At 41.5% G+C, this 26,113-nt stretch overlaps 1 protein-coding gene across 1 annotated transcript; it reads right to left on the reverse strand.

Annotated features, from left to right (window-relative positions):
- Nucleotides 1-521: 521 nt before the first annotated feature.
- On the reverse strand, nt 522-1,301 carry LOC110931762. The gene has a single exon (XM_022175143.1). The coding sequence runs from the start codon at nt 1,299-1,301 to the stop codon at nt 522-524; it is 780 nt and encodes a 259-aa protein (XP_022030835.1).
- Between the last annotated feature and the right edge of the window lie 24,812 nt (nt 1,302-26,113).

Genomic DNA, 26,113 nt, shown 5'->3' on the forward strand with positions numbered 1-26,113 from the left:
TAAGTGTCGAGAATTAAAAGTGTCACAAAAAGATACATAAAGGACACTAAACTGTAAGGTTTTTTTTTTGGGTAAAGGGTTACCCCGGTGATTCTATATATCCACAAACAATAAAAACAAGTAGTGTTGAGAAACCAACACTAGTTCAGACATAGGACAGACCCCTATGACTGTAGAAACCAAAACCCGAAATAAAACCAACAAAAGTATCAACACCTAGACAAATTTCTAGAAAATAAGAAAACAATCAAGAACAATCAGCCTCCATTATCAATGACACTGTCGCTATGGATCTCCCAGCTTTCCAACAATTTTCTCACTCTATCCGTGTTCCTGAACTTAATTCCCATTAGCTTGTATGGGACGGTACTTAAAACCAGGTCACGCACCGTATCCGGCGGTCTTGCATGGTTCTTGAAAAGTCTTGTGTTCCTCTCTTGCCAAATAGTATAAGCCGTGGCAGCCACAATTAATCGACTTACATAATTACCAGCCGATTTAGAGGTAACCCGGTCCCGTAACTAATCAACAATGTTCCTCCATTTTGAGTCGACAGATGCCATGTTCCCTTTGGTTCTAACCGAACTCCACACTTGAGATGAAAAGCCACATTCGAAAAAAAGATGTTCATGAGAATCCACATTCGCATAGCATAGCACACAACACATCATGTTCATACTCTTCCTCCTAGACAAATCACATTGCAAAATTTTGTCTTGAGTCAACAGTTTACCCCGCATTACTAACCACATATTGAACGCATGGCGCGGAATGCACTGAGAGAACCAAACAATTTTAACCCAATCCACATCGGCCTCGGTATTTCTAATGGAGTCCCAAGCCGATGACGAAGAAAAATCGGTCAGATTGTTACCAACCTTCCACAAAGTACGGTCACTAGTATCCGGATTACAATGAAGTTGATCCAACTGATTAATAACCGGAAACAAATTCCTCCACTCGACCGGCCAGTTCCAAGTACCATCCCCATAAACGTCTTGAACGGTATCAGCTAGGCCAAATCCAGCTCGAGTAATAACCCTAGGAGAAAGGAAAGAACATAGCGGACCACCATCACACCAAAAATCATACCATGCTGATGTAGAGTTACCATTTCCGAGTTTTACCCAAATACAGCGTCTAAACTCTGACCGTATCTGAATTATCTTCCTCCAACTCCAGCAACAATTAGTGACAGGTTTACAATTCCATAGAGTGCGGCCTCTTAACGGGTAGGAATGCATCCAAGCAACCCAAAGCGATTCTCGGTTTGTAATGATACTCCACACATGAAAAGCCATAAGAGCACGATTCACGTCCCGGATCCTTTTAATACCTAACCCACCTTCATGCTTTGGAAGACAAACCACCTTCTATCCCACTTTCGCTCTCCCCTTATGAGTCGCATCCGTAGCCCATAAGAAATTACGCATAAGGGCTTCCAATTCCTTAATAACACAAGCCGGTAACAAGAAAACTGAAGACCAGTACACGTACATAGATGACAGAACTGAAATAATCAGCTGAAGACAGCCAGCAAACGACAGAAATTTATTCTTCCAACTTTTAATACGGTTTTCCACGCGCTCCACCAGGATGTGACAATCTGAATATGAGAGCCGAGACGAGATAAAAGGGATTCCCAAATACCGAACCGGGAGAGCACCCTCCACAAACGGCAGGATATTGAGGATAGCAATTTTAACATGATTCGGGACATTGCAAAAGTAAGTTGTACTCTTTTGAATACTAGGCGTTAATCCCGACTCTGCGTAAACTTAGTAATCGATGTCATAATACAACTCGCCGAGCTAACATCACCTCTAGCAAACAAAAATAGGTCATCGGCAAAGCAAAGGTTGATGATAAGTTGTTTTTCACATTTATTATGATACCTGAAAGAAGAATCGATTCTAGTCACCTGTTGTAAAATGCACGTCAACACTTCCATCACAAGCGTGAATAGTAAGGAGAGATCGGGTTCCCTTGGCGTAACCCACGTTTACCCATAACGTACCCATGAACATTACCATTAACACATATCGAGTAAGAGGGGGACGAAACACAAAGCATAATCCAATCGACCATTTGCCTATTAAAACCAAACCCGATCAGAGCATATTTGAGAAAACTCCAGTCCACTGTATCATACGCTTTCTGAATATCCACCTTGAAAGCACACCTAGGAGGACCCGAGTTTCTATGATAGTTGTGCATCAGCTCTTGTGTAAGTAAGATATTATCCGATATTCTTCTACCGGGACAAACGCCGACTGGTTGATACTCACAATCCCACTCAAAGCACCTTTAATACGATCCGCCAGAATTTTACTAATACACTTATAGAGAACATTACAGCAAGAGATCGGCCTATAGTCCGATATAGTGGACGGCGTAGACACCTTCGGAACCAGAACTATAAGAGTGTGATTAATTTCTTGTTGAAGATGCCCCGTATTAAAGAAATCCAGAATAGCATCCGTAACCTCATTACCTATAATCGGCCACGAATTCTTAAAGAAAGCAGCCGTAAACCCGTCAGGCCCCGGAGCTTTATCATTACCAATAGCAAAAACAGCCGCCTTAACCTCCTCAATAGTGACCGGACGCACCATATGACTAGCTACATCCGTATTCAGTACTTTAGAAAATAAATCCGGAGAAGGCGTTAGTGAGACATCCCTTTGACCACCTAGAAAATTAGCATAATGATCCACAAAAGCTTTTGATACATTATGCCCTTCGAAAACATGTCCACTAGCATCTGTGATCCCATCTATCCAGCTTCTATGGTTCCTGCTTTTCAAAGAATTGTGAAAGAAAGAAGTATTAGCGTCCCCTGCTCGAAGCCACTCGACTTTTGACTTTTGCTTCAGGAATCTTTCTTCATCCAAGCAAGCTTCCTGATACTCCCGAAGCACAATAGCTTCTTCAATCCGTAACTCCTCCACCATAAAATTTCTATCAATCTCCTTTTGAATGGATTCAAGTTTATCACGCAAGACAACAACCTTCGAGTGGAGGTTACCTTGTTTGAAGAGAAGAGACCGCAGCGGCTGTTTCAGGAGCCGAAGCTTCTTTACGACTCTAAACTGATGGACACCATTCACTTGGACCTTCCAACCAGTCTTTACAATATCATGAAATTCCGGGTTGTGAACTAAAAAATTAGCGAACTTAAAAGGCTTTGGTTTCATTCTACCAGCATTGGTAATTTTTAGAATACACGGGCAATGATCCGAAATCCCATAAGGCTTAAACAAAGCATGCGAGTCAGGAAATTCAGCAACAAAGGCAGTATTACCCAAGACTCTATCAAGTTTCTTAAGCAAGCCAACACCGTTTTTAGGTTTTTGATTCCAAAACCTGACCTATTAATATCGAATACCTCCATAACCTCCACACAATCTCTAAACTCCTTTATGCCAAGCGAGATGGATGACGTACCCACAGACTTATCTTCAAGAAACAAAGCTGAGTTAAAATCACCCATAACCACCCATGGCTTGTTATCAACCAAGATCCTATGCTTTGCCAAATTACTCCATAAATGTCTTCTATAAATATATGAATTAGCCGCATACACAATAGAACCAAAAAACAGTTTCTTATCCTTCTTTAAAAACACCTGGATATGCATCGCCTGATCCGTTTGAGATAATACCATGACATCAGCGACATCCGGGTTCCATCCAAGAATAATTCGAGTACCTTTATCACAGCAATTTCCATTAGAAGTCCAATCCCAGTTTCTAAACACCGAAGAACAAACTCTACTCAGGTTTCCAACATTCACATGAGACTCAAGAATAGCACAACAACTCAGCTTATTATCTTTAACAGCTTGCCGAACCTCCATTTGTTTCAGAGGGCGGTTCAACCCCTTTATATTCCAAACATCGAAACTAATCATTAGAAACCACTTGTTTAGGAGTGCTTGCCCCTTTACTATTGGTTTCTCGTCTATCCTCCCTGATAAATTCATTAGTTTCATTATACACCTCCACCACCTCTTCATCATCTGACATATTTTGATCAGGCCCTACACCCGAGCTACTTTGGCCAATATCAGATCCCTCCCCTAAAATATCAAATTTATTTGGAGTTAGCATTGGTTCCATCCGAATCGGATCACGATTAAGAGTCTCACCCTTGCCCTTAGACACAATCGGTCTATATTCAAATTTTTGTTTAGGTTTGTTCACATTAAAACCAACCTTCCTAGCAGCCTTCTTTCCTTGCACAGTCATATACCCTTCTTCATCCACAATAGGCTGGCGCTTTTGAGGCCCCCGGTTCTGAGTCGGCTGTTTGAACTTCTTTTCATCAGTGTTCACCTTACCACCTTGATGTTTACCATTAGACACACGAGTAGGCTGCTTTGGACAACAATCCTCATTATGGCCATAGGCGCAACATCGACCGCACCTATAAGGACACCATTCATATTCCACTTAAACTTTCTCCTTAACAAATCCATCTCCATCAAGGCAAGGCACCGCAATAGTCAATTCCTCCTTAAGATCATTATCAGCCGAAATTTCAATAAGTGCACGTGCAAAACTACTTCTGCCCCACATATCTACACACATTGAGGTTATGAAAGAGTCTAAAGCTTTCGGCTCCCCAATAGCAGTTGCAATCAGGCTTAATCCATCTTCTGTGTACGTAGCAATCGGAACTTCATGGATTTTAACCCGCACCTGAACCTTTTTGACTTCCTTCTTTTCAAGTTTAAACGACGGCGACCAAACTTCCAAAAATAATGGCTGTGAACGAATTATCCACGGACCCTCAGTAAGTGCCTTCATCATCCCTGCTTGATCTCCAAACTTGAAAAAGAAGAATCCATTGGCGTTCATCATTGATTTCTGTAGACCAAACCTTTTCCAGTTATTTCTAACAAAGTATTCGACAACCGGGTATGCTACCCGATCCCCCAAGAAATATCCATACAATGTATTGGCCAATTTATCTTGCACGACTCTAACGGAGTCCCTAGATAACACCACATCACAACCATCCTGCTTCTCAACAGTAGCAAGTGCCCGAAAATTAACCTTCCTCATGCTATCTCCCCTAAGTGATTCAGCATAAGACAAAGGTTTGACTACATTACCAGAACTCGGCTGACTACCCGCAACATGATTCTGATGTTTTTCCGCTCCCTGATACTCCAAACTGACTTCCTCCTCGTTCTCCATGTTTACAGGTTTGGATATGGCAGCCAACCCATCGATAACCGACACACTATTTGTAAAAAACATACCTCTCTTCGGCAACATTGGGTTTCCCTCAATATTGGTCACTCGAAGCCCAATACCACCGACAGGAACAGTTCCAGGTGTAGAATCAGAGTCATCGACCATATGTTCATTCATATCATCCGCTGCACTAGGCGATTTAGGGAACCCATCTAGGTCAAACAAATCTAGCTTCACTTGATTATTCGGGGAGTTACCCCCAGGTTTTTTACGTTCACTCATCAAAGATTAAACACCTCCCCCTAATTCAACGGAAATCCAGAAACCATGCAATACAAAAGCCGATCTCCACCACAGAAAACGAAGAACCCCAAGCAGAAAAACCCTAATCCTTATACCCTAGCGCCGAACTTCAATTCTTAACTGATTAAACCAGTGTATCAATCCAGCTAAATTAAACACAGTTAACCACGATCAATAACAACCGATTTATTAGGTCAAAAAATCAATACTGCATCTAGGGCGGCGATTGAAGAAGAAACAAGCAAAACCCTATTTTAGGTAAGGTTTAGCATTTTAACGAATCAGTATCTAACCGAACAACCGGACACTACCCGAAACACCAAATTTACACTAGAAGCATTGTTTTAATATTTCCAAGCTAGTTATGGTCCCCGAACATCATAACACCCCATACAAAATATCTAGTCACTAAAACACTTAACCTACACTTGAAATTGAACTAAATTGCAACTAAATGATTAAACCTACTCTACATACCCCCCCCCCTCCTACAATCGGCCATAACACCACCACCATACTTCAAGATTTTATTCCTATATTTAATTAGATCTTGTTTTACTTTTTGCAACATATTATACATGAGATAATTAGAGGATATGGTTATAAGTAGTAACCTTGTGATCTTGAACTCATGATCCTTACACACTTCACACACTCATCTCTCTCCCTCTCGGCCGAACTTAGGCACCACCACCACCACCATCATCATCATTCAATCTTCTTCATCCATTCCAAGCATTCACAAAGGTGTTAGAGTCCATACAAGGAAGCTTGGTGGCTTTGGAACTTGAAGGACCTTCTCTATTTGCTTTTATCCTCTTGATTTCTACTCTTGATTCATCCCTAGCCTTGAGCTAGTGGTAAGATCCTTGTACACTCCATATTACTTCTATTTTGAGTGGTTAAAGTAGTAGCATAATCAAGGACATTAAGAACACTAAAGAACATAAGCATGGAACTTGAACATATGCTTGATTTATGAAGTAATCTTGATGAAACTAAGTTGTTTATGAGATGTATGCTTGTTGATCTTTGATTGTTTGTAGAAATGATGTTGATCATCATAACATCTTGCTAGATTATGATTAGAAACATAGTTTAGCAAGATGAGAAAGTGAGAATGTGGTAGGATGAAAGATCATCCACACTTAAATCACAAACTTGAGAAGAATACTTTGGTTTCTTGGAAAATGATAATCAAAGTGGGTTAATAATCATATAGATCTAAGATTTATGAATGGTTTTCCAATAGAACCAAGTTTAAAATATGAGTTTTAGTAGATCATGGTTCTTACATAAACAAACGCTATTTTTGGTAGTTAAACAAGTGTGGAAACACTTGTGTAACAAGAAGATTACATGAAGAAACATTTCTGTAAAACATGATTACAAGTTGTAAACATCTAAGTCTTTCAAGAATGATGTTTTTGTATAAACAACCACACTTTGGAGGATAACTAAACCCACTAAACACACTACCAAGTTACTACAACTTTTCATAAACTTTCAAGTTCATGAATTAGTGGAATAAGCATGATTTTGGCAAAATTAGTAAGTGTGAGTTGTTTAGTGTTAATTGTGGATTGATTGTGATGATTTTACAAAAGAAAATGATATGCTTGAATGCATGGAAACCTCCATTTTTAGGGGAAACTATGGCAAAATTTTCTAAAAATACAAACACTTAGAAAAATATTTTCAAACAAATATTAACCAAGTGTATTTTAAACCATACATTGTTATATAAACTTTGTCATAAATTTTGGTTACAAAATACGAATATTGGAGGTTGGTCTTTACCAATAAAAGTGACAAGATATATATTTAGAATATATATATACATTAAAGATGCATATGTGTGATTATTTGTATACTTTGTGTAATAGTTATATTATTCTAGGACTTGAAATAATATAACACATTAAAACACCAAGAATTACAATCCAAAATATTACCAAAATCTCAAGGAATAAATATACATGTTACACTCAAAATATTGGCAAAACCGAACAAGAAATGTAACTTACAAAATATTCCGGAACTTAATTCGCAAGTATATTTTGGTAAATAATATTTTGGACACAAGGAAGTGAAAATATGATTTTTGCAATTATTACAAAGTTATATCATATTTTTGACAAAGAGAAAATATATTGTTTTTGGGAAGTAAAAATATATTTTCTTGGAATTATTAGAAAATATACTATTTTTGGGAAAGATATATATTTTCTTGAGTACACTTGAAATACGTTATTTTGGATAAAAATAAGTTTATATATTTTCTAAAGTTAGACTTGAAAATATATTATTTTGGAACTATAAATATTTTGCCAAGAGAAAAATTATAAATAATTTTTCTAAGTAATATTTCTTAAATATATATATTTTGGAAATATATATATTGGGGGACTCGTATTAGAAATAATATCCCGGAAGGTTTAATATAAATTTAAGTACGTGAATACTTAACGAATACCATAAAATACGTATTCTCACGAGTATAAATACACACCGGAATACGAAACCAATTCATGGCAAAATATACAAATACAATAATGCGAATACACACGTATAAGATACTCCCATCCTTGGGAAGGAAATACAAGAACCAATACTTGGGAAGTATTAAGTAATATATATTATTCAACAATTATTCCAAAATTTAATGAATATAATTTAAGTTGAAATATTAATTATTTTGACAATAATTATATAACTTGGAATAATATCAGAAGCATAAAAGAAACGTAACTCAGAAACGTTAACACTAAGTCAAGGCACGACCCGTTCGTCTAATAGACATTAGTACGTTGTAGGTAGTCGTGTTCACCGGAGAAGTACGAGTTACGATTGTTGAAGACGCAAGACTGTGAGTTTCATGTCCCCCTTCTCTTTTAACTGTTTTCAGTTTTATAACTTCGGGGGTGAAATACATGTTACAATGGTTTACAAACGTTTTATACATGGTATGGTTAGCTAAGGAAGGGTACTACTTGATCATGTGAGTGGTGGGTACAACACTTAAGGCCATTAATCCTCGTTGTAGGACCGAGGGACATGAGTGATAGATCTATTTGGGTGTAGCGAGCCCACACCCATGAGGACCAGGGTGGCCCATGTGGTGACTATGTCTTATTCCCGGAGACAAATCTGCTAGGTTTGAGTTTTCTTGCATCACTTCACACATATCAATGGCCTTGCAAACCATTGGTGATCTGTTTTCCTTGTTGCTTTCATACAGGACTTACATACATACAGACATACATTCAAAGGTTTACTCATACACACAAACAAACACATGAACTCGCTCAACTTTTGTTGATGTTTTCAAAATGCATGTATTTCAGGGAATTAGTAAGTGGATCTGGTGGGCGTAGGAAGTTTCATGCTGCGTTGTGAATAAAGATGTCATCCATGGTTTTGAGGTTTGGGTTGGGTGTCTTATTCCTGGACGAGACACATCTTCCAAACCTTGGTTTTATTTAATGTCTTTTGATGAGTACTTAGCGAACTCTTAAAACAATTCGTATGGTTTGTAAAACTTGAATTTGAAGTCTACGTTTTAAGACAATGTTGTTATGTTTTAAACTTATTCAATGGATGACAAATCTATGGTTTTATCATATAGTTGTTGTTATGATTGAATGCAATGGTATTAAGAAAGTCACACCATAATCACGCTTCCGCAAAAGTCAGGGTGTGACAATATCAAAATGAAAAGAATCCTATAGAAGTTTTTGTTGTTTATAAGTCGAAAGGTCCTTTCTTGATCTCGCAAGCGGTTATTGAAACACAAAAAAGCGAAGACGGGAGTGAAAGAACGACAGTGTAAAAATTGTAAAAAACTTGGACACCATGCATCCACATGCAAAGAGCCAGTAATGAAAAGAAGATCGACACGGTCTTCGAGAGAGGACAATAGCGAATTATAGCTTTGGGTGTTTATTATTTTATTACATCTTGGAGTTTTACTATTCTTACACCATTTATGGCATTTGTTCCCATAAGTGTCACACCCCGATTTCCACGTGTCTCACCGGTGGGCCCGGTGGGGGATTACCGTGACGTAGTTGGCAACAATATAGTCAAACCACAATATTTAAATACACAGCGGAAGCAATAAAGATAAACATAATTCAACCATTTACTGTAATATCCAAATGTATCACAAGTAGTTGAATAGTATCCACGGGATGGATCAAATAAATAAAATATTGTTCAACAGATAGACATCAAGCTTGCGAGACTTCCTTAGATGCTAGGGAGCTACTACCAGCCAATTACGTGTAGTACCTGCACTTAATCTTTTTGGGAAAATACGTCAGTTTACACTGGTAAATACAATCAACTGGCTCATTTTGTAAAATGATTGAAAATTTGTTTGGATGCACGAGGCATAAACATGTTTGTTTAACTTGGGAAAATTATTTAATATTATAATCTTGTGAACGAATTACATGTTCCTTCTTTGCGTTCAGTAGCCCGGATCGTGCCGGGTTAAAGATCAATAGACACACCACATTTGCGTAAAACCGAGGTGGGAAAACCATCGGCTACGTCTTTTAATAGTGTAGACATCAACCGGGTGTACGCCTACACCCGGGTGTCGAGGTCGTGGCCATTTCGTAAAATGATGCCAAGGATATCCGGGACATGGTCATTAACCCCCCAAAGGCTTTTAAGTAACAAGACTATTTAAATGAGCCGATTAAACTATTCAATTAACCACCTAAGCGATGGAATTATTTGATGCTCAATCAAGCGGTATTTTATATACCGTAACCCAAGCCCGTATAAGGGAAAATAAGTTAAAAGTATTTACCTTTGCAATGTATATTCCTTAATCAATTAAATCACCGATATCTTTTACTGGGGCTCCTATTCTGGAACGAAGGTTAAATTAACCTATTAGAATCCTAACGGGTCTTTATATTAGCCGTAGCTTAGACCGGTTAGTTTCGAGGGATAGATACGGTTTAATCGCGTGAAAGGCGAAAACCGAGAATGGAATGTGATTCTGACCCAACAAGTTCGGAGACTTGTTTTATATGGGTTTAATATTCACATTCTGGATTTTGGGGTCAAAATGATATGGTTTGACCCGTATCGGCTAATTTATGTAAACTAGTTACATAAGCCGAACCGTGCGCGCAATAGGCGCAACGGGTAATCGTAGGAGTCCTACATTGTTTTCCTAAGTCAATATACTTTAAAGAGGTTGTGGTATCAGTAGGATACCTCCCATAATGCCCGTAACGAGTTTTAGTTCATTATACGCCCCGTAGGGGTTTTCCGGTCATTTTAAAGACTTTTAAAAAGGATTTCTGAGTTCTACAGGAAACCTGAGTTTCCCGATCGGTTTAATAAGTCTAAAATATCTTATTTATTATTTAAAATCAGTAGCAACTGGAATCGGGTCAAAAGACCTTGTAGAACTCAAGTTTTGGCCGAAAAGGGCATATTCGGTATTTACCGAACCGTAGCCATAACCGCAGGTTATGAGCAGGTTAAAATTAATTAAAAATCTTTAAAAATCCCAAAATATTATTTTATTTCAGTGAGTAAAAGTTTTGGTGACGAAATCTTGGTTTAGGTATGCGTTATGCTAGTTGCGTGAAACTTTAGGGACATGCTTAAAATTTTCTCATAAACGCGCTATTTAGCATAACTCCCATTCTAGACCTCGGATTGGCGTGAAACTTTAGGGACATGCTTAAAATTTTGTAAGCAAGGTTATGGTCCCTTCACGTGTCCGAAATACTCGTTTTATTTTAAAAAAGGCGTTACGGTCAACTTTTAAGTAATTAACGGAAATGCATAAAAGACTAGGATAAACAACGAACCGGTCACAGAGGATGATACCATCACGTGACCTGGTCCTAAGAGAGTCCTAAGACATATCTACATTATACTAAAACGGGTCAGAACTGAAGTCAAAGCAAAAGTCAAACTTTTGCGACATTCGGTTCCGAACCGGGTCAATATAGCAAATGGCCGAATCAAACGAGCGTAGACAAGTTTATATACTTAATATCATGTTTTATGATCATCAAAACGGGTTTCATAGCATATACATTACAGATTATGCACAAAATTGTAAAACGACTTTCTGTTGACTTTTTAAGCATGCGTTTGACTCGACATTTGAACTAGTTAGAGTGGTGATCAGAGGGAACCCTTTTAGAGGTTTATTACCCACATAAACACCAACACATAACTACCTTTGATTCGTCATAAGACTGAGCCATGAAGGATTTATCTTGAAGTCAAACCGTAGTTACGACGGTTTGATTTTTAGCTATAATACTAAGCAAACAAGACCATAAATGTTCTAAACAACTTACAGAAGCTTGAGCACGATTTGGAATGCTAGAAGAAGACTTGGGAGCTTCAGAAATGATCAGAGGAGTGTGTTTGAGGTGTGTTCTAAGTTGTGAACAATGAGTGTCTATTTATAGTGCAATGTATGCTCCTAGATCATTACAACACACCCTACAACTGAGTATGGATGATGGGCAGGTGTCCCAAGGTGTTATAGGTCGAGTAGGGGGGCGCCCATGCCTCACTTATTGGCCATATGATCGTTCACAAGCTCAAAAGGCATGCAAGTCCAAACTTTCTGTATCTGGGCGTCCCACGCGGCCCGCATGGGAGTTTAGGCACACTTTAACGCGGGCCGCCTGAAGTTTAAAATCAGACGTGATTAAAGAGGTGGCTCGCGGCTCGCCTCAACTTACTCTAAAACCTTACGCGGCCCGCGAGAGGTCAAGATTTTCAGATTTTTAAATCTTTTGAAATCATGATCAGAATCTGGTAATTAATAACGAAATCTTTCGTAATTATTAACCTGACCTTTCGGGTTTGAAGGGGTAACTTTGCGGTTTGGCCCTCGATTATTTACAACTAAGGGCCTCATGTTATTTACCCGCATTGTTAAGTCCCCGGTTAGTTTATTAATTATTTGGAAATCCTTAACTTTCAGTGTTGACGCTTTTAACCCTTCTCGTACGAATTTGATCATAACTTCCTCGTTTTAAAACGGAACTTCGCGGAATTTATACAGTATATTCTAGTGAGCGTATTTTACTGTTACAAAGCCTCGGGTACGTCAAAGGGTCACTCAGAGGTATAATTAAACATGTTGACACAGTTAACCCCCGCAGCTTGTAATCTCCCACTTTCTTCCGCGTTTCGCTTCCGTACGATCCATGATTTATTCGTTTGAAGGTATGAGCACTATTTAGGGTTACTATACAGTATACTTACCCTTGTTTGACATTTATAACCCTCGAATTTACATACTTTCAAGGTTTGTCAACATTAGTCCTTTATTAAATATTAAATGCCACGTGTAAACTCAAGACACGTGTCAATACATTATTGGACTCAAAATTTCGAGGTGTTACAATAAGTAACTGAATTAACTAAGACCACACATTACAAGTTGGCGTTTTATGTTACATTTACCATTTTTGGTGTTTTAGTTTCATTAAGTGTTTAAAAAATGTGTATTTTAATCCTTTTTAATGAACATCTTGGCGTTAATTAAAAAATGCCAAGGCATTTTGATAAATAATAATATTAGAACATTCATTTTAATGATGTTAATTATTATAGACAAGGCATTACCAAAATAATATATATAGGATAAGAAGCAAATAAAGCATTATAGAAAAATACAAGAGAACAACTAAAATTCATCATCGGATGGGATTATGTCTGAGAAGTACCCATCATTCCCTTCGCCCTCTTCTTCTGATTCCACACCAAAATGCTCATCTTCGTCTTCAGTTTTAACGGCGTCTTCATCCTCTAGTGCTTGATGCCTCCATTGAAACATCCCCTCCAATGAAGTCACTGTTGGGGTCATCTTAGCGTTTAAACATCTTGCATTGTATACTTGTTCTATAAAAGAAAGTCCCTGTTCTGTCAGTATGTTATCAATTGTGTGGTCTTCTTCTTGATTGTTGTTCCACACAACCGTCACCCACTCATATTCTTCATAATAACGCCATGATTCGATGATTGGCTCGACAAACTAATTTGCATTATTTAGAGAAAATGTTCTCCTCAATCTCCTTCTGACAGACTATGTTTGTTCACACAAGTTGTCATTAGGAACTCCAAGTTCCAGTATCCTCCTCTGAACTTCTTCTTCCATATTCAGTATGACGTTTACAGTTTTCACCATAACCCTTCTTCTGGAGTTGAATTTTATAACGAACCTAGTAGTTGAAGTTTTGAACCCCCAAGAGACTACTGTTTCCATTTTTCCTCTGTGTAAATTTCTTGAAAGTATTCTGATGTTTGGCGTTTTGCAGAGACTGGCGCTTTTGTTTTTCGAGTATGATCAATGAAAGGGATGTTAAGTTCATTTATATAATGAGTTTTAGGCGCGTGATTTTGGGCGGAAGTTTTTCCACATTGAATGCAAAGCAATAAAGTCTCTAGTCTTTGGCATTTCTGGCATTTTTTATCTAATATAATAAAGTCTCCGGCGTTTCAGATGCTTTATCATTAATTTGTCAGCGAGTGGTGTTTTTAGCATTTTTATGTTTCGTCTTATTAAGTAACAAGACTAGTTTACCCTTAATGAACCTTGTAGCATTACCAAAATATTTAATATTTACAAAAACGCCACACCTTCAAATTAGTCCGTAGATTTTTTGATCCAACAACTGTGAAACATTCTCACCGTTTTAACACTTTGGGGAGTTTTCCCCAGATCCTGCATGTATATATAGGATAAGGATCGGTTAGGAACTACCCTTTATTGCGAGAACTGCGAGAACCAATGTGAACACAACCAAAAATACCTGAAAAACACACAATTTTTTTATTATTTTTTATAGAAAAATCGCTACTTTTAGTTTCTAAAAAAATTTCGAGTAACAATTATGGATGCACATATACATATGTATCATTTCTTTGACAAATTCCATAATATATTACCAGTATTAGACAATTGCACTTTCATTTACACTACCATCCGTAATACAATACCTTTTATATTTCCAATAATAGAAATGCACATGTGCATCTATATTTATGAACATGATATAATGTGTTTTTGGTACACTACTTTGAATACACTTTCCTTTTCATATATCATACCATCCATAATACACTACCATTACATCCCACTATCCATAATACACTACAATTACAAATATTTATAATATTTTTCACTTTATACACATGTACATCAACACCCTTCATACCATACCAAATAACATATTACATCATAAAGTGACAAATATAACCAAACTATCAACCACTAGATATAACTTTAACTTAAACTTAATATTGTGTTGGTTGAAACTTAAACAACTTATGTTCTATAATGTTTTAAACCTATGAATGGATGAACATCGGTTATTTTAGTCATGTAGATATTTATTATAATCGAATGCAATGAAAACTGATCAAGTCACACGCATACGCTTCCGCAAAAGTTAGGGTGACAAATTGATCAGCCAGATCCCTGATTTTTGACAATACGCTTCAATGTTTGGCATGGATGCGATGGTTAGGTCAGTGAGTTCGTGTTGAAGTGGATCGATCTTCAAGGACTCGAACAAGAAACTCGTTGGTGAGGGTACCATATATCCACTGCAAGACCATTGTGTCAATCTTATTCCAAGCAACATATTCTGGTGATGCCTTGTCCTGTGCCAGCGAACCATCGATGTGATGAACAACATCATACCCGGTGGCGTGTAGTATAAAGAGTTTAACCCAAGTTGGGTAAGAAACCTCAATGCCATTAAGAACACGAACTTTGTGTTGAATGTTCGTTACTGTGTAGATGGGGTGAAGGGATTGAGGTTTGGATTTGGTTTCGGTTTTGTCAGACTTGTCGCCCATGATTGGATAGCAAGCAAGATGACAAGATTGGCAAGATCGAAATCAGACCAAGGTGTTTGATACCATGTAATTTTGTGAATTTCCTTGAGCTTTCATTAGAATAGGTACAGAATATATAATACAAGTGATTAGGAGCCTTTTTTTACAGAAATATAGATCATGCCTAACAAACAATATCAATTACAATTATTTACGAAATACACGCCAATAGATATTAATGGCTAACACTAAGGTGTTATAAGGCGATTTATATAAACTTTTAGATTGTTCAAAATCCACATGATTATTTTCAAGACAATTATACGATCTGAGATCACCAGGAGTCCCACACATTCAATTTTATATAATTATAAAAATACATAAATGCTTTTAAAATTTTGAGTGTCCATAAATACTATTAAATTTAGCAAATTTTCACTTGAGGATTCTAGCAAAAGTTGTTCATGGAAAAATGATTCACTTGTGTGGGGTTTAAAACTCATGCATAAAGCGACACATTTCGTTATGAAAATCGTGAACAACCGGTTTAGGTCTCTAACTTGTAAAACACTGGAACAATTGATAAAGACAAAGCACCACATTTGTTAATAATGCTCCCAAAGGTTTCACAACGTACATAAGCGTAGAGTAAAGACGAACATATGATGAGAACATATTTGAATTTGTTAACAAAGATAATAGAATTTATTTGTAAAAACCGAAAACGGCCAATAAACATAATAATAAACTAGGAACAAACTTTTAGAAAACTAATTAATTAAAATGAAATAAGGAAACTAAATCAAATCAAGTACTGTATCTTGTAATTTCTTCTATGTTCATATGTTCTTGATCACCACTTCATAGTATTCATCGACTTTTGAGCAAGCAGAATCGTAACTTTACCTCACATAATTATTTCAATAGTATGTTGTATTTAATGCTAACCTTTTTATATAGAGGTGCATTTTAATCTTCTGTTAGGCATAACTCACTAGTATGTAAGTATAAACCTTGAAGAGGTATGGTCCCAATTCCCTGCCTACATGGCAGGGACCACACCACTTTTTTGTGCACACAAGGCACCCATGTCACCAGGACCTTCTAGAAGCTTCCAGAAGACATCTAGGCGGTTCATAGCTGGCATCGAAGATGCTTTGCCCAACATAAAGGACAACACGTGTCACCATTAAGAGAAGGCCACATAGGCCTGCGACGATCCAGGGAGCAAGTCTGACGCAACCAGTACGAGGTATCCAGCGTAAGCAAATAGAAGGACGCCACGTGTACCACTACACCCTTCGCGACAGAGCAGACCAAGAGGATATTCCCCTTGGTCGGACAGCTGGCGCACACCCACAGCTGGCACAGCTGCTTCCTCCTTCTTCACCATCCGGCTATAAATAGGACCCTTCATCATTCAGGTTAAGGATCTTGGCTCTCTTTACTCACTCTATACACACACTGTTTTATTCATCTCAGAGCAGTACTTATTCTCACGCCGGAGCCTGGTTAAGAGGGAAAACCCCCTTTTCCCCTCTTAACGAGACTAACGGTGTTTACTGTTTTGCAGATCTCAGGCCTTTGATACGAGCAAGAGAAGAGGTTGAACCCCTTGAGTGAAACGACCCTCTTGGTTATCCTTGTGTTAACCATTGTTTCAACATTGGCGCCATCCGCTTTTTTGCAAGACCACTCTCACCTCTTTTTCTCTTTTAGAAAACACTCGTGAAAATGGCAGACCAAAATCATTCACACCCAGCTGACGGAGAAATCTCTTCTTTTGAACTCGTTTCGGACACGGCACACGTCCAACGCGGTCAAAGGAACGAGACCATCCAAGAAGGTCAACTGAACAACGAGTTTCCGTCCATTTTTGGAAGTGCGTCCAGGGCTGCTAGCCAGACCACAACTGGACCCATTTTCCAAACACCAACAAGAATCATTACTCAAACCACAAACGGGGCTGCTCTCCAACCTCCAACGGGGATGCTACATCAAACCCCACCGCCGATGCAGACTGTAAGCCATGGGCCAGGCCCTTCGGTGCCATCGGAACAAGCACAACTCAACTATTCTGCACTTTTAGGGCTACCCGAAGGAAAAACTCTGGCTTCCTGGTATGCCGAACAGATGGCGTCTATAAACCTCGTTTATACGCAGCTCAGCGCACAACAAGCCTTGCTCCAAGCACAGGCTAACCAATCAGCGTTCGTAACTCCACAGCCAAGGTCTCTGAGTACACACACGGCTCAGCAGACAAACGCGTGGAACTTACGACCAGAAAGAGAACCAGTGCAACAGGTCAGAAGACCCAGCATACAAGACACGCGCGATACCTATGCGGAAACAGAGAGCAACTTCGTCCAAACTTCCAATCAACAACGAAGGCCGATCCAAACCCGTTTGGGCGCACGCAACATGAATACAGAATGGGAAGAGGAGGAAGACGACCCAACGTACAAGGCAGAATCCACAGTGTTTAGCAGACTTCCTCCAGAACACGAGGCTTACAAACCAACCAAGCGCGCGGGGTACAACCCCAAAGCAGAGCATGACTTCACCTTGAGCTATCGTCCTGAGGACATGGCTGAAAATTCAAAATTCATTCCAGAAATCGCATGCGCAGCCATCGACAAAACAAAGTTACCACACAACGTAGGTAAATACAATGGGTTGACGGACCCAGACGATCACCTCCAGGTGTTTAAAGGTGCGGGAGCAACAGGCGGATGGAACTTACCAACATGGTGCCACCTGTTCGCTCAGACATTCGTCGGCGCGGCGCGCATTTGGTTCGACAACTTACCGGCTGGCAAAATCAAATCATGGGTCGACTTCCGAGAGAAGTTCTTGGCACACTTCTCTCAGCAACGAAGACAAGCAAGAGATCCAGGTGATTGTCTGAACATATGGAGAAAAGATTATGAAAGCGTAGAAGATTTCATTACAAGGTATAACAAAGAATGTCTAGAGATCGGAGACATACCAGAAAAAATGATGCGTGCACACTTCATGCGAGCAGTCAAGTGCGATGATCTGGTTAAAAGAATCAAAGGGCGAGATGGAGGACCAAAAGACTGGGAAACCTTCATTGAAGCGGCCAAGACCATTGCGCAGACGGATAGGCAACTGACCGGTGACGATCACCGTCAGCGCGCACACAACCATCATGATCGAAACAACAGAAGGGGCAGAAATCAACCCTGGAGGGCTTCTGGGAACAGAGAAAGAAGCCCCCCACGGGACGACGCACGCCATACGATCAATCAGATAGCCCATCGAAAAGAAGTAAAGCGCGAAAATAGAGAAAAGCAGTGGACTCCACTAACCAAAACACCTTCTGAAGTCTTAGCTACAGAGAACCATCAATTCAAACCACCTTTGCAGATGCGCAACAAAAGGGGTCAGGACCCAAATCTCTTCTGTGAATTCCACAAAGACACGGGTCACTTGACCGATGATTGCTTCAGCTTAAAACAAGAAATCGAAAGAGCTCTAAGAGACGGAAAGCTCGGTCACTTAGTCAAAGGAGGAAAGCGCGATTACCGCCAGATACAACGAAGAGATGAAGGTCCAGACAACAAGAAGCTCAGAAAGCTAGAAACTCATATGGTGCAAGGAGGACCACGGCGACCAAGAAAAAACTACAACAAACGCGCGCAGGATGATTCATGGCGCGAGAAGCAAGTAGTGTTCCCAGTTGTCAGGGGAGGTCCAAGAGAAAAGCGGCCAATAGTCATTCCAGGGGTGATCGGCCACTACCAAACAGATTACATCTTTATTGATCCCGGAAGCACCGCAGACATCATATATGAACAGTGCTTCAATCAATTCGACCAAGAGGATAAGGCGCGCCTGGAACCAGTTGATTACCCATTAACTGGATTCTGCAATGAGGCCGTCTTTCCCCTGGGACAAATATCTTTCCCAGTATTACTTTTTGATGGGAGAAATTCAAGAACTGAAGAAGTCACATTCATGGTGCTACCGGCACATTCAAGGCATGACATCCTCTTAGGACGAGAATCCCAAGGAGATTTCAGTATGATCTGTTCCGCACCACATTCTGCCATAGGCTTTCCAACCGAAACAGGCGTTGCGTTGATATACGCAAGCAAGGAAGTGCTAGCAACAGACGAAATCAAGCCGGCAAAAGCAAGCAAGCCCGCACCGCGCAGAGAGGCAGAAAAATGGGTATTGAATAGCGCATACCCAGAACAAACGGTCACTCTGGGACCCGCAATGTCTGACCTAACGCGTGCGGCGCTAAAGAAATTACTGCATGACAACATGGACGTGTTCGCCTGGACACCGACCGATATGGTTGGTGTTCCACGGCATATAGCGGAACACCGGCTAAACGTCTCAGAGGATGCGAAGCCAGTAGTGCATGCCAAACGACACCTGGGGGACATCAAACATGATGCAATGAAAGAACAAGTGTTAGAACTGCTAAACGCAGGAATCATCAGGGAAGTCCGGTACCAAACGTGGGTGGCAAGCCCAGTTATGGTAAAGAAACCGAATGGTAGTTGGCGAATGTGCGTCGACTACAAGGATCTGAACAAAGCATGCCCCCGCGACTGCTATGCGTTGCCAGACATAGACGAGAAAATAGATTCTTTGGCAACGTTTCGGTGGAAATGTTTTCTGGATTGCTACAAGGGATACCACCAGGTCCAGATGGCTGTTCAAGACGAGGATAAAACCGCATTCCGCACGCCAACGGGGCTATACTGCTACACCAAGATGCCGTTCGGATTAAAGAATGCAGGTGCTACGTATCAACGGTTGATGAACGAAACATTTAGTGACGCCATCGGTAAATACATCGAGGTATACATGGACGACCTGGTAATCATGAGCAGGGAGGAGAGCCCGATGCTGGTAAACATTCAGAAAACCTTCAACACGCTGCGCAGCGTGAGCATCAAACTGAATCCAGCAAAGTGCTCATTTGGAATGGAGGAAGGAAAGTTTCTGGGCTTCATAGTCACCAAAGATGGTTTTAAGGTGAACCCAGAAAAGGTCCAGGCCATAGAGAGGATGCCTTCACCAGCAAGCATCAAAGATATGCAAAAGCTCGCAGGACGATTGGCAGCCCTCAATCGATTCCTAGCTAACCACGCGGCAAAATCTTTCCCATTCATCAAGACCTTGCGAAACTGCATGAAGAAAACCCAATTCCAATGGACTCCGGAAGCAGAAAATGCGTTCCGCGAGATGAAAGACTGTCTCATCAAGCTGCCAACTCTAACCGCACCAAACAAAGGAGAACCTTTGGTTTTGTACCTCTCAGCTTCCGACAGGGCCGTCGGTGCCGTATTGCTGGTTGATCGACAAGGTGTCCAAACACCTGTGTATTATGTGTCTAGAACCTTAACCGACCCAGAAACAAGATACGCAATCATGGAAAAGCTTGTCCTTGCACTGATTCACGCGTCAAGAAGGCTACGCCGATATTTCGCCAATCACGTCATCCACGTGTTAACAAATTACAATATTGGGAATATCCTAGCAAGGCCGGAAATATCAGGAAGGTTGGCCAAATGGGCGATAGAGCTAGGGGGACACAACGTAGTCTTCAGACCACGACCGTCGATAAAAGGTCAAGTTTTGGCAGACTTCATGACGGAAGTCCCCGATGACAAAGACAGAGAGTGTAAAGCGATGGAGAAAGCGGAGAAAAAACAAACCGAAGAACCATGGATGCTGTATACTGATGGCGCGTCCAACGAAGATGGGGCAGGCGCGGGGCTACGGTTAGTGAGCCCTGACAAAAACGAGTTCACTTACGCCATACGTCTAGACTTCAAGAGCACAAATAACGAAGCATAGTATGAAGCCTTTCTGGCCGGCTTGCGCTTAGCAATCAACATGGGAGTCCGACATATTGAGGCACGTGTGGACTCCATGCTAGTGGCAGGCCAAATCAACGGTCAATACGAAGCCAAGGGCGACATAATGGCACTCTATCTCAACCAGGCAAAGACGTTGCTGCAAACTTTCTATTCTTACAAGGTGCACCACATAAACCGCAGCGAAAACAAGCCGGCAGACGCCTTAAGCAAACTTGCGTCGACAAGTTTTCAGCACCTAGCCAAAGACGTACGCATAGAAGTTTTAAGCAACCCGTCTGTCCCACTCCGAGAAGTCAGCGTCATCCAAACAGGAACCACGTCCTGGATGACACCCATCATCATGTACTTACAGTCCGGGATACTCCCAGAAAATAAAGCCGAGGCGCGGAAAATCCAGTATAAATCAGAACATTATCAAATGGCGGACGGGATATTGTAACGAAAGTCATATCTCGGCCCTCTGCTGAGATGTGTTGACGCCGACGACGCAAATTATCTGATCCGGGAAGTACATGAGGGCATCTGCGGCATCCACGCCGGGCCGCGCATGGTAGTGGCTAAAGTAATGAACGCCGGTTACTACTGGCCCGGAATGCACCTCGATGCCGTGAAGGAATTAAGGAAATGCAGCGGCTGCCAACGGCATGCACCAAAAACCATGCGTCCAAAAAACGAGTTGGTGCCAGTAACAACCGCATGGCCCTTTCAGCAATGGGGCATAGACATGGTGGGCCCCTTCCCAGAAGCTCCGGGGGCAGTCAAGTTCATCATCGTCGCGGTCGATTACTTCACCAAGTGGGTAGAAGCAAAAGCACTTGCGTCAACCACATCGGCAGTCGTTAAACGATTTATCTGGGAACAAATCATATGCCGTTTCGGCCTGCCACTCCGAATCATCACCGACAATGGTACAAATTTTGCAGCAGATGATCTCGAACGATGGTTCAAGGAACTAAACATTGAACACACCTTCTCGTCGGTCGCACATCCGCAAGGGAATGGTCAAGTTGAAGCAGTCAACAAGAGCATCGTTGATGGCATCAAAGCAAGACTCGGTGAAAAAAGACGAGGATGGGTCGACGAGCTACCAAGCATATTATGGGCCCATAGAACAATGCCCAAGACAAGCAATGGAGAAACACCGTTCAGCTTGGTCTATGGGTCCGAGGCTGTGATCCCAGCAGAAATCGGGCTTCCATCTCCGAGAATGCTCTCCATGAATCTGATCAATAACGAAGAAGAAAGGAGGATCGACCTGGACCTCCTAGAAGAACGGAGAGAGATGGCAGCAATCAACGAAGCCAAATACAAGACAAAGCTTGAAAAATATTACAACTCCCGAGTCCGGATCTGCACCTTCAACCCAGGCGATTATGTCTTAAGGGACAACGAAGCATCCAACGCAGAAAAACCGGGAAAACTGGCTCCCAAATGGGAAGGCCCGTACATCATCGATGAGGTCCTCGGCAAAGGAGCATACAAGCTACGCACCATGAATGACAAAGAGGTTCCACGAACCTGGAATGCCCAACAGTTACGAAAATGCTACATATAAACATGTAATCGTATAGGGCGAATCGCCGACACATTTACCTAATACAAGAAGTGTTTGGCTATATTTACTTCATGCAAATTTTTTGTCACAACTGCATTTATCACTTTGGGCGTACACGAAAACATCAATGGCTCGACCATAGGAAACGTTGTAGACCTCCAAGGCTCGTCACAACCAAGTGCACAGCCGGGTCGAAAACACAACCAAAGCCTACAAAAACGCCAAAAAACATAACTTCGTGCCCACATAAACACGAAAATATCGATAGCAAGGCAACTAAACATTGTAATGCTCCCAAGGCTGTGATCCTAGCTGAGCTCACACAATAACCTGCAACTCGATCACTTCGTATGTCACATACAAGCGCGCATACTTAAACGACAGAATAAAAACGTTGTAGTAACACAACATCACCTGTCAGCGCCATCATTCATTCGTGACACCTAATCAAAGTAATTAAAACATGCACATATTATGACGATTTCAAAATTTGCATAAACATAATCAAAGCAGCAACACATTTGTCAAAATACATAACACCGCAGGTACGAAATATAAAATTGTCTTAAAACACCATTACAAGCCCATACAAGGCTATACGCGGCACACAGGCCGGAAACTTCCACTTAAGGACGACTGGGACCAGCACCACCTGCACCTCCAGCGCCGTCATCTCCCAATGCTTTCTTCAACAAAGCAACTCCATCAGCTTTGAGGGCCAATTTGCCAGCAGCCTTCACAACAGCAAAGTCAAGCATCGCAAATGCTCGACGCTTCTCAGCATACGCACCATCACAATCAGCCTTATACAACTCAAACTTGTAATCCTTATCGTTGTTGGCAGCAGCTAATCTACCCTCAGCATACCCAAACTTGCGTCCGCTGTTATAACCTGCCACGCCCAACTCAAACATATAGTTGGCAAGTTCCGACGAATGTACGATACGATCAGCAAGCTACACGAAACACAGGGAGTAAATAAAATGACAAGGAAGAACACGCAAAAAAAAACAAAAAGGAAAAACAAAAGAGAAGAAAAGTTACTAGGGGAACACCACGAGATAACAACCACCTAGTATCAGCTGCGGTTTCCTCAGCAAGGAGTTCAGAGGCACGACACTCCGCCGTCTTCTCATCAAGAAGACGCTGAACAGTCTCACATTCAGACGCTTTTTCTTGCGCAAGTAGTTCTAGCTTGTCAATCCGAGCAATATACTCTTTCTCCTTTTTCTCTGCAGCAAGCCGCACCTGATTAGCCTCATCAGCCAAGGCCGTTTTCTCACCGGATAAACGAACAATCGCATCGCGCTGAGATTGCATCTCTGAGTTCGTGCGCGCGCAGGCAGATTCCCAATCTTTTTGTTTCTGCTCATTCAACTTTTTCTGTTCTTCGAGCTTTCGCTCAGCTTCCGCAACCCTCCATTGCAGCCCTTTCTTCTCCGCGTTAAACTTTTCTCTTTCCTCAGAGAAAGCCTTCTTAGACGCTTCAAACTCAAGAGTCTCTTCCCCCATAAACCGCCATTCACGAAGGATTTCTTGAGAAGTGGCAAAAAAGTTGACCCCAGCCCTAACATGATCATCCATAAGAGCAAAGCGGTTACGGGTTTTCTGAAACATCCTCTCAGCGGGCGGTAGAGCCAAAGAGAAAAACTGATGACAGTTGTCCAAATCATCCATGCGAGAACCCTGCACAAGATTCCAACGGGGAGCATGAGGCATATCATCACATGCCGGGTTATCCCACGAATCCTCAGGCACACGTTCAAAGTGCGAAGATCGCACAGTGCCAGACGCGGCTCCATCACCAGGTGGACGCTTGGTATAAATGGTCTGCGGCGGAGTAGTCTCGCTAGACTCCACATCAAGTTCAATTCCCTTACCCTTGTCACCCGCCGCAACATTACCCGCAGTCTCATTACCCCCAACATCACCACCACCTTCAGCACCACCTCCACCTCCAGTTTCACCACCCTCCACATTCACCTCAACATCGTCTCGTGGAGGAGTCAAACCAACAGTCCTCGACGGAGGAGAAGTAGGTGGAGTAATTTGAGAGATATCCACTGGTCGAAGTTTCTTACTCGTTTTAAGCACTGCAACAAAGCAACAATCAACAAAAGCAAAAGAAGAAACAAGACAAAAATACTGTCAATAATAACTCACCAGGGCGAGGAGCAGAAGCAGCATATATCTCCTCCAACAAGTTTCCTCGACCACCACTGAATACACCCAAGTCGACCTCAGACTCTGAAGGTGCCGGAGGGGCCTCTTTCTGAAGCTTAGCCCTCTTGGCCGCGAGAAGGGCAGCAGCTTGCTCATCAAGATGACGTTTATGATCATCCAAAGATTTCTTCTTCATATGCTCGGTTAAAGTAGCCCTGTCATCAGGATCCGACTCTTGGCGCACCTCCCCAGGGCCTAAGCCAGACAACGTATCAGACACTACTACATAATCGAGATAAGAAAGAATGGAGGGTCGCTTACGAGAAGATCCGGAAGCTCCACCCTCAACTCCCTCTCCTCTCCTTCCAGACCTATCAGTCCGAGCTTTCTTCCTCGTCTCCAACTGAGCAGACGGATCAATAGACGCTTCCGCATCATCATCGTCTCCAACAACCTCATGTACCGGTTCAGCATCGCCACCAGGCACGGTACCTGCACGCGTGGAACGAGATGTTAGATCTTCGCCACCCCAACCAGAACTCCCACTGGAAACAACGATGACATCCTCTTGATCAGAGCTAACAAAGTCATCCCAAACATCCTCACCAAGAACTTCAGCAGCATATCGGCTCAAACTTTGATCGGTAGGGTGTAAGAAGCGATCTCGTATTTGATCTAGCCATGTTGGGTTACCATCAGCCTGGATGGCTTCAACCATAGCACCCGCTGCCTTGGGATCCAAAGCATTCAACAAGCTGTAACCAACTGCAGAAAGACAACAAAACTAAAGATACATGACAAAGCCTAAAAGGAAATAAACAACCAACAACATAAGAGAGGAATCATACATTTGCCCCGATGACTGTACACAGGCTGACCCAAAGGATGCTTAGGCACCCATAGCATGCTCATCCCAGCACCAACCAAGGCCATTTCATCCAGCTGAGAAATGGCAGTTGCCTTGGCGGTTATCCTCCCGTACCATTCTTGGGCAGCAAAATCCTCCAATGGATCCACCCTCGGGATCCCTTGAGCCACCTGCCTGTACGTCATCTCCGATGGAATCACGCCGCGACGAATGTAGAAAAACTTCTGCTTCCAGTCATGAATACCCTTTATTGGAGCAGAACACACCGGGACAACCCCCGTCCTAGCTTGAAAGGAATAAAAACCACTAG

This window comes from Helianthus annuus, chromosome 3 (genome assembly GCF_002127325.2).
Source record: "Helianthus annuus cultivar XRQ/B chromosome 3, HanXRQr2.0-SUNRISE, whole genome shotgun sequence".
In the NCBI taxonomy this organism is placed as follows: Eukaryota; Viridiplantae; Streptophyta; class Magnoliopsida; order Asterales; family Asteraceae; genus Helianthus; species Helianthus annuus.

Coding starts and splice junctions, on each gene's coding strand:
- LOC110931762 (XM_022175143.1), bottom strand. CDS start 1,301: ATGGCTTTTCATGTGTGGAGTATCATTACAAACCGAGAATCGCTTTGG.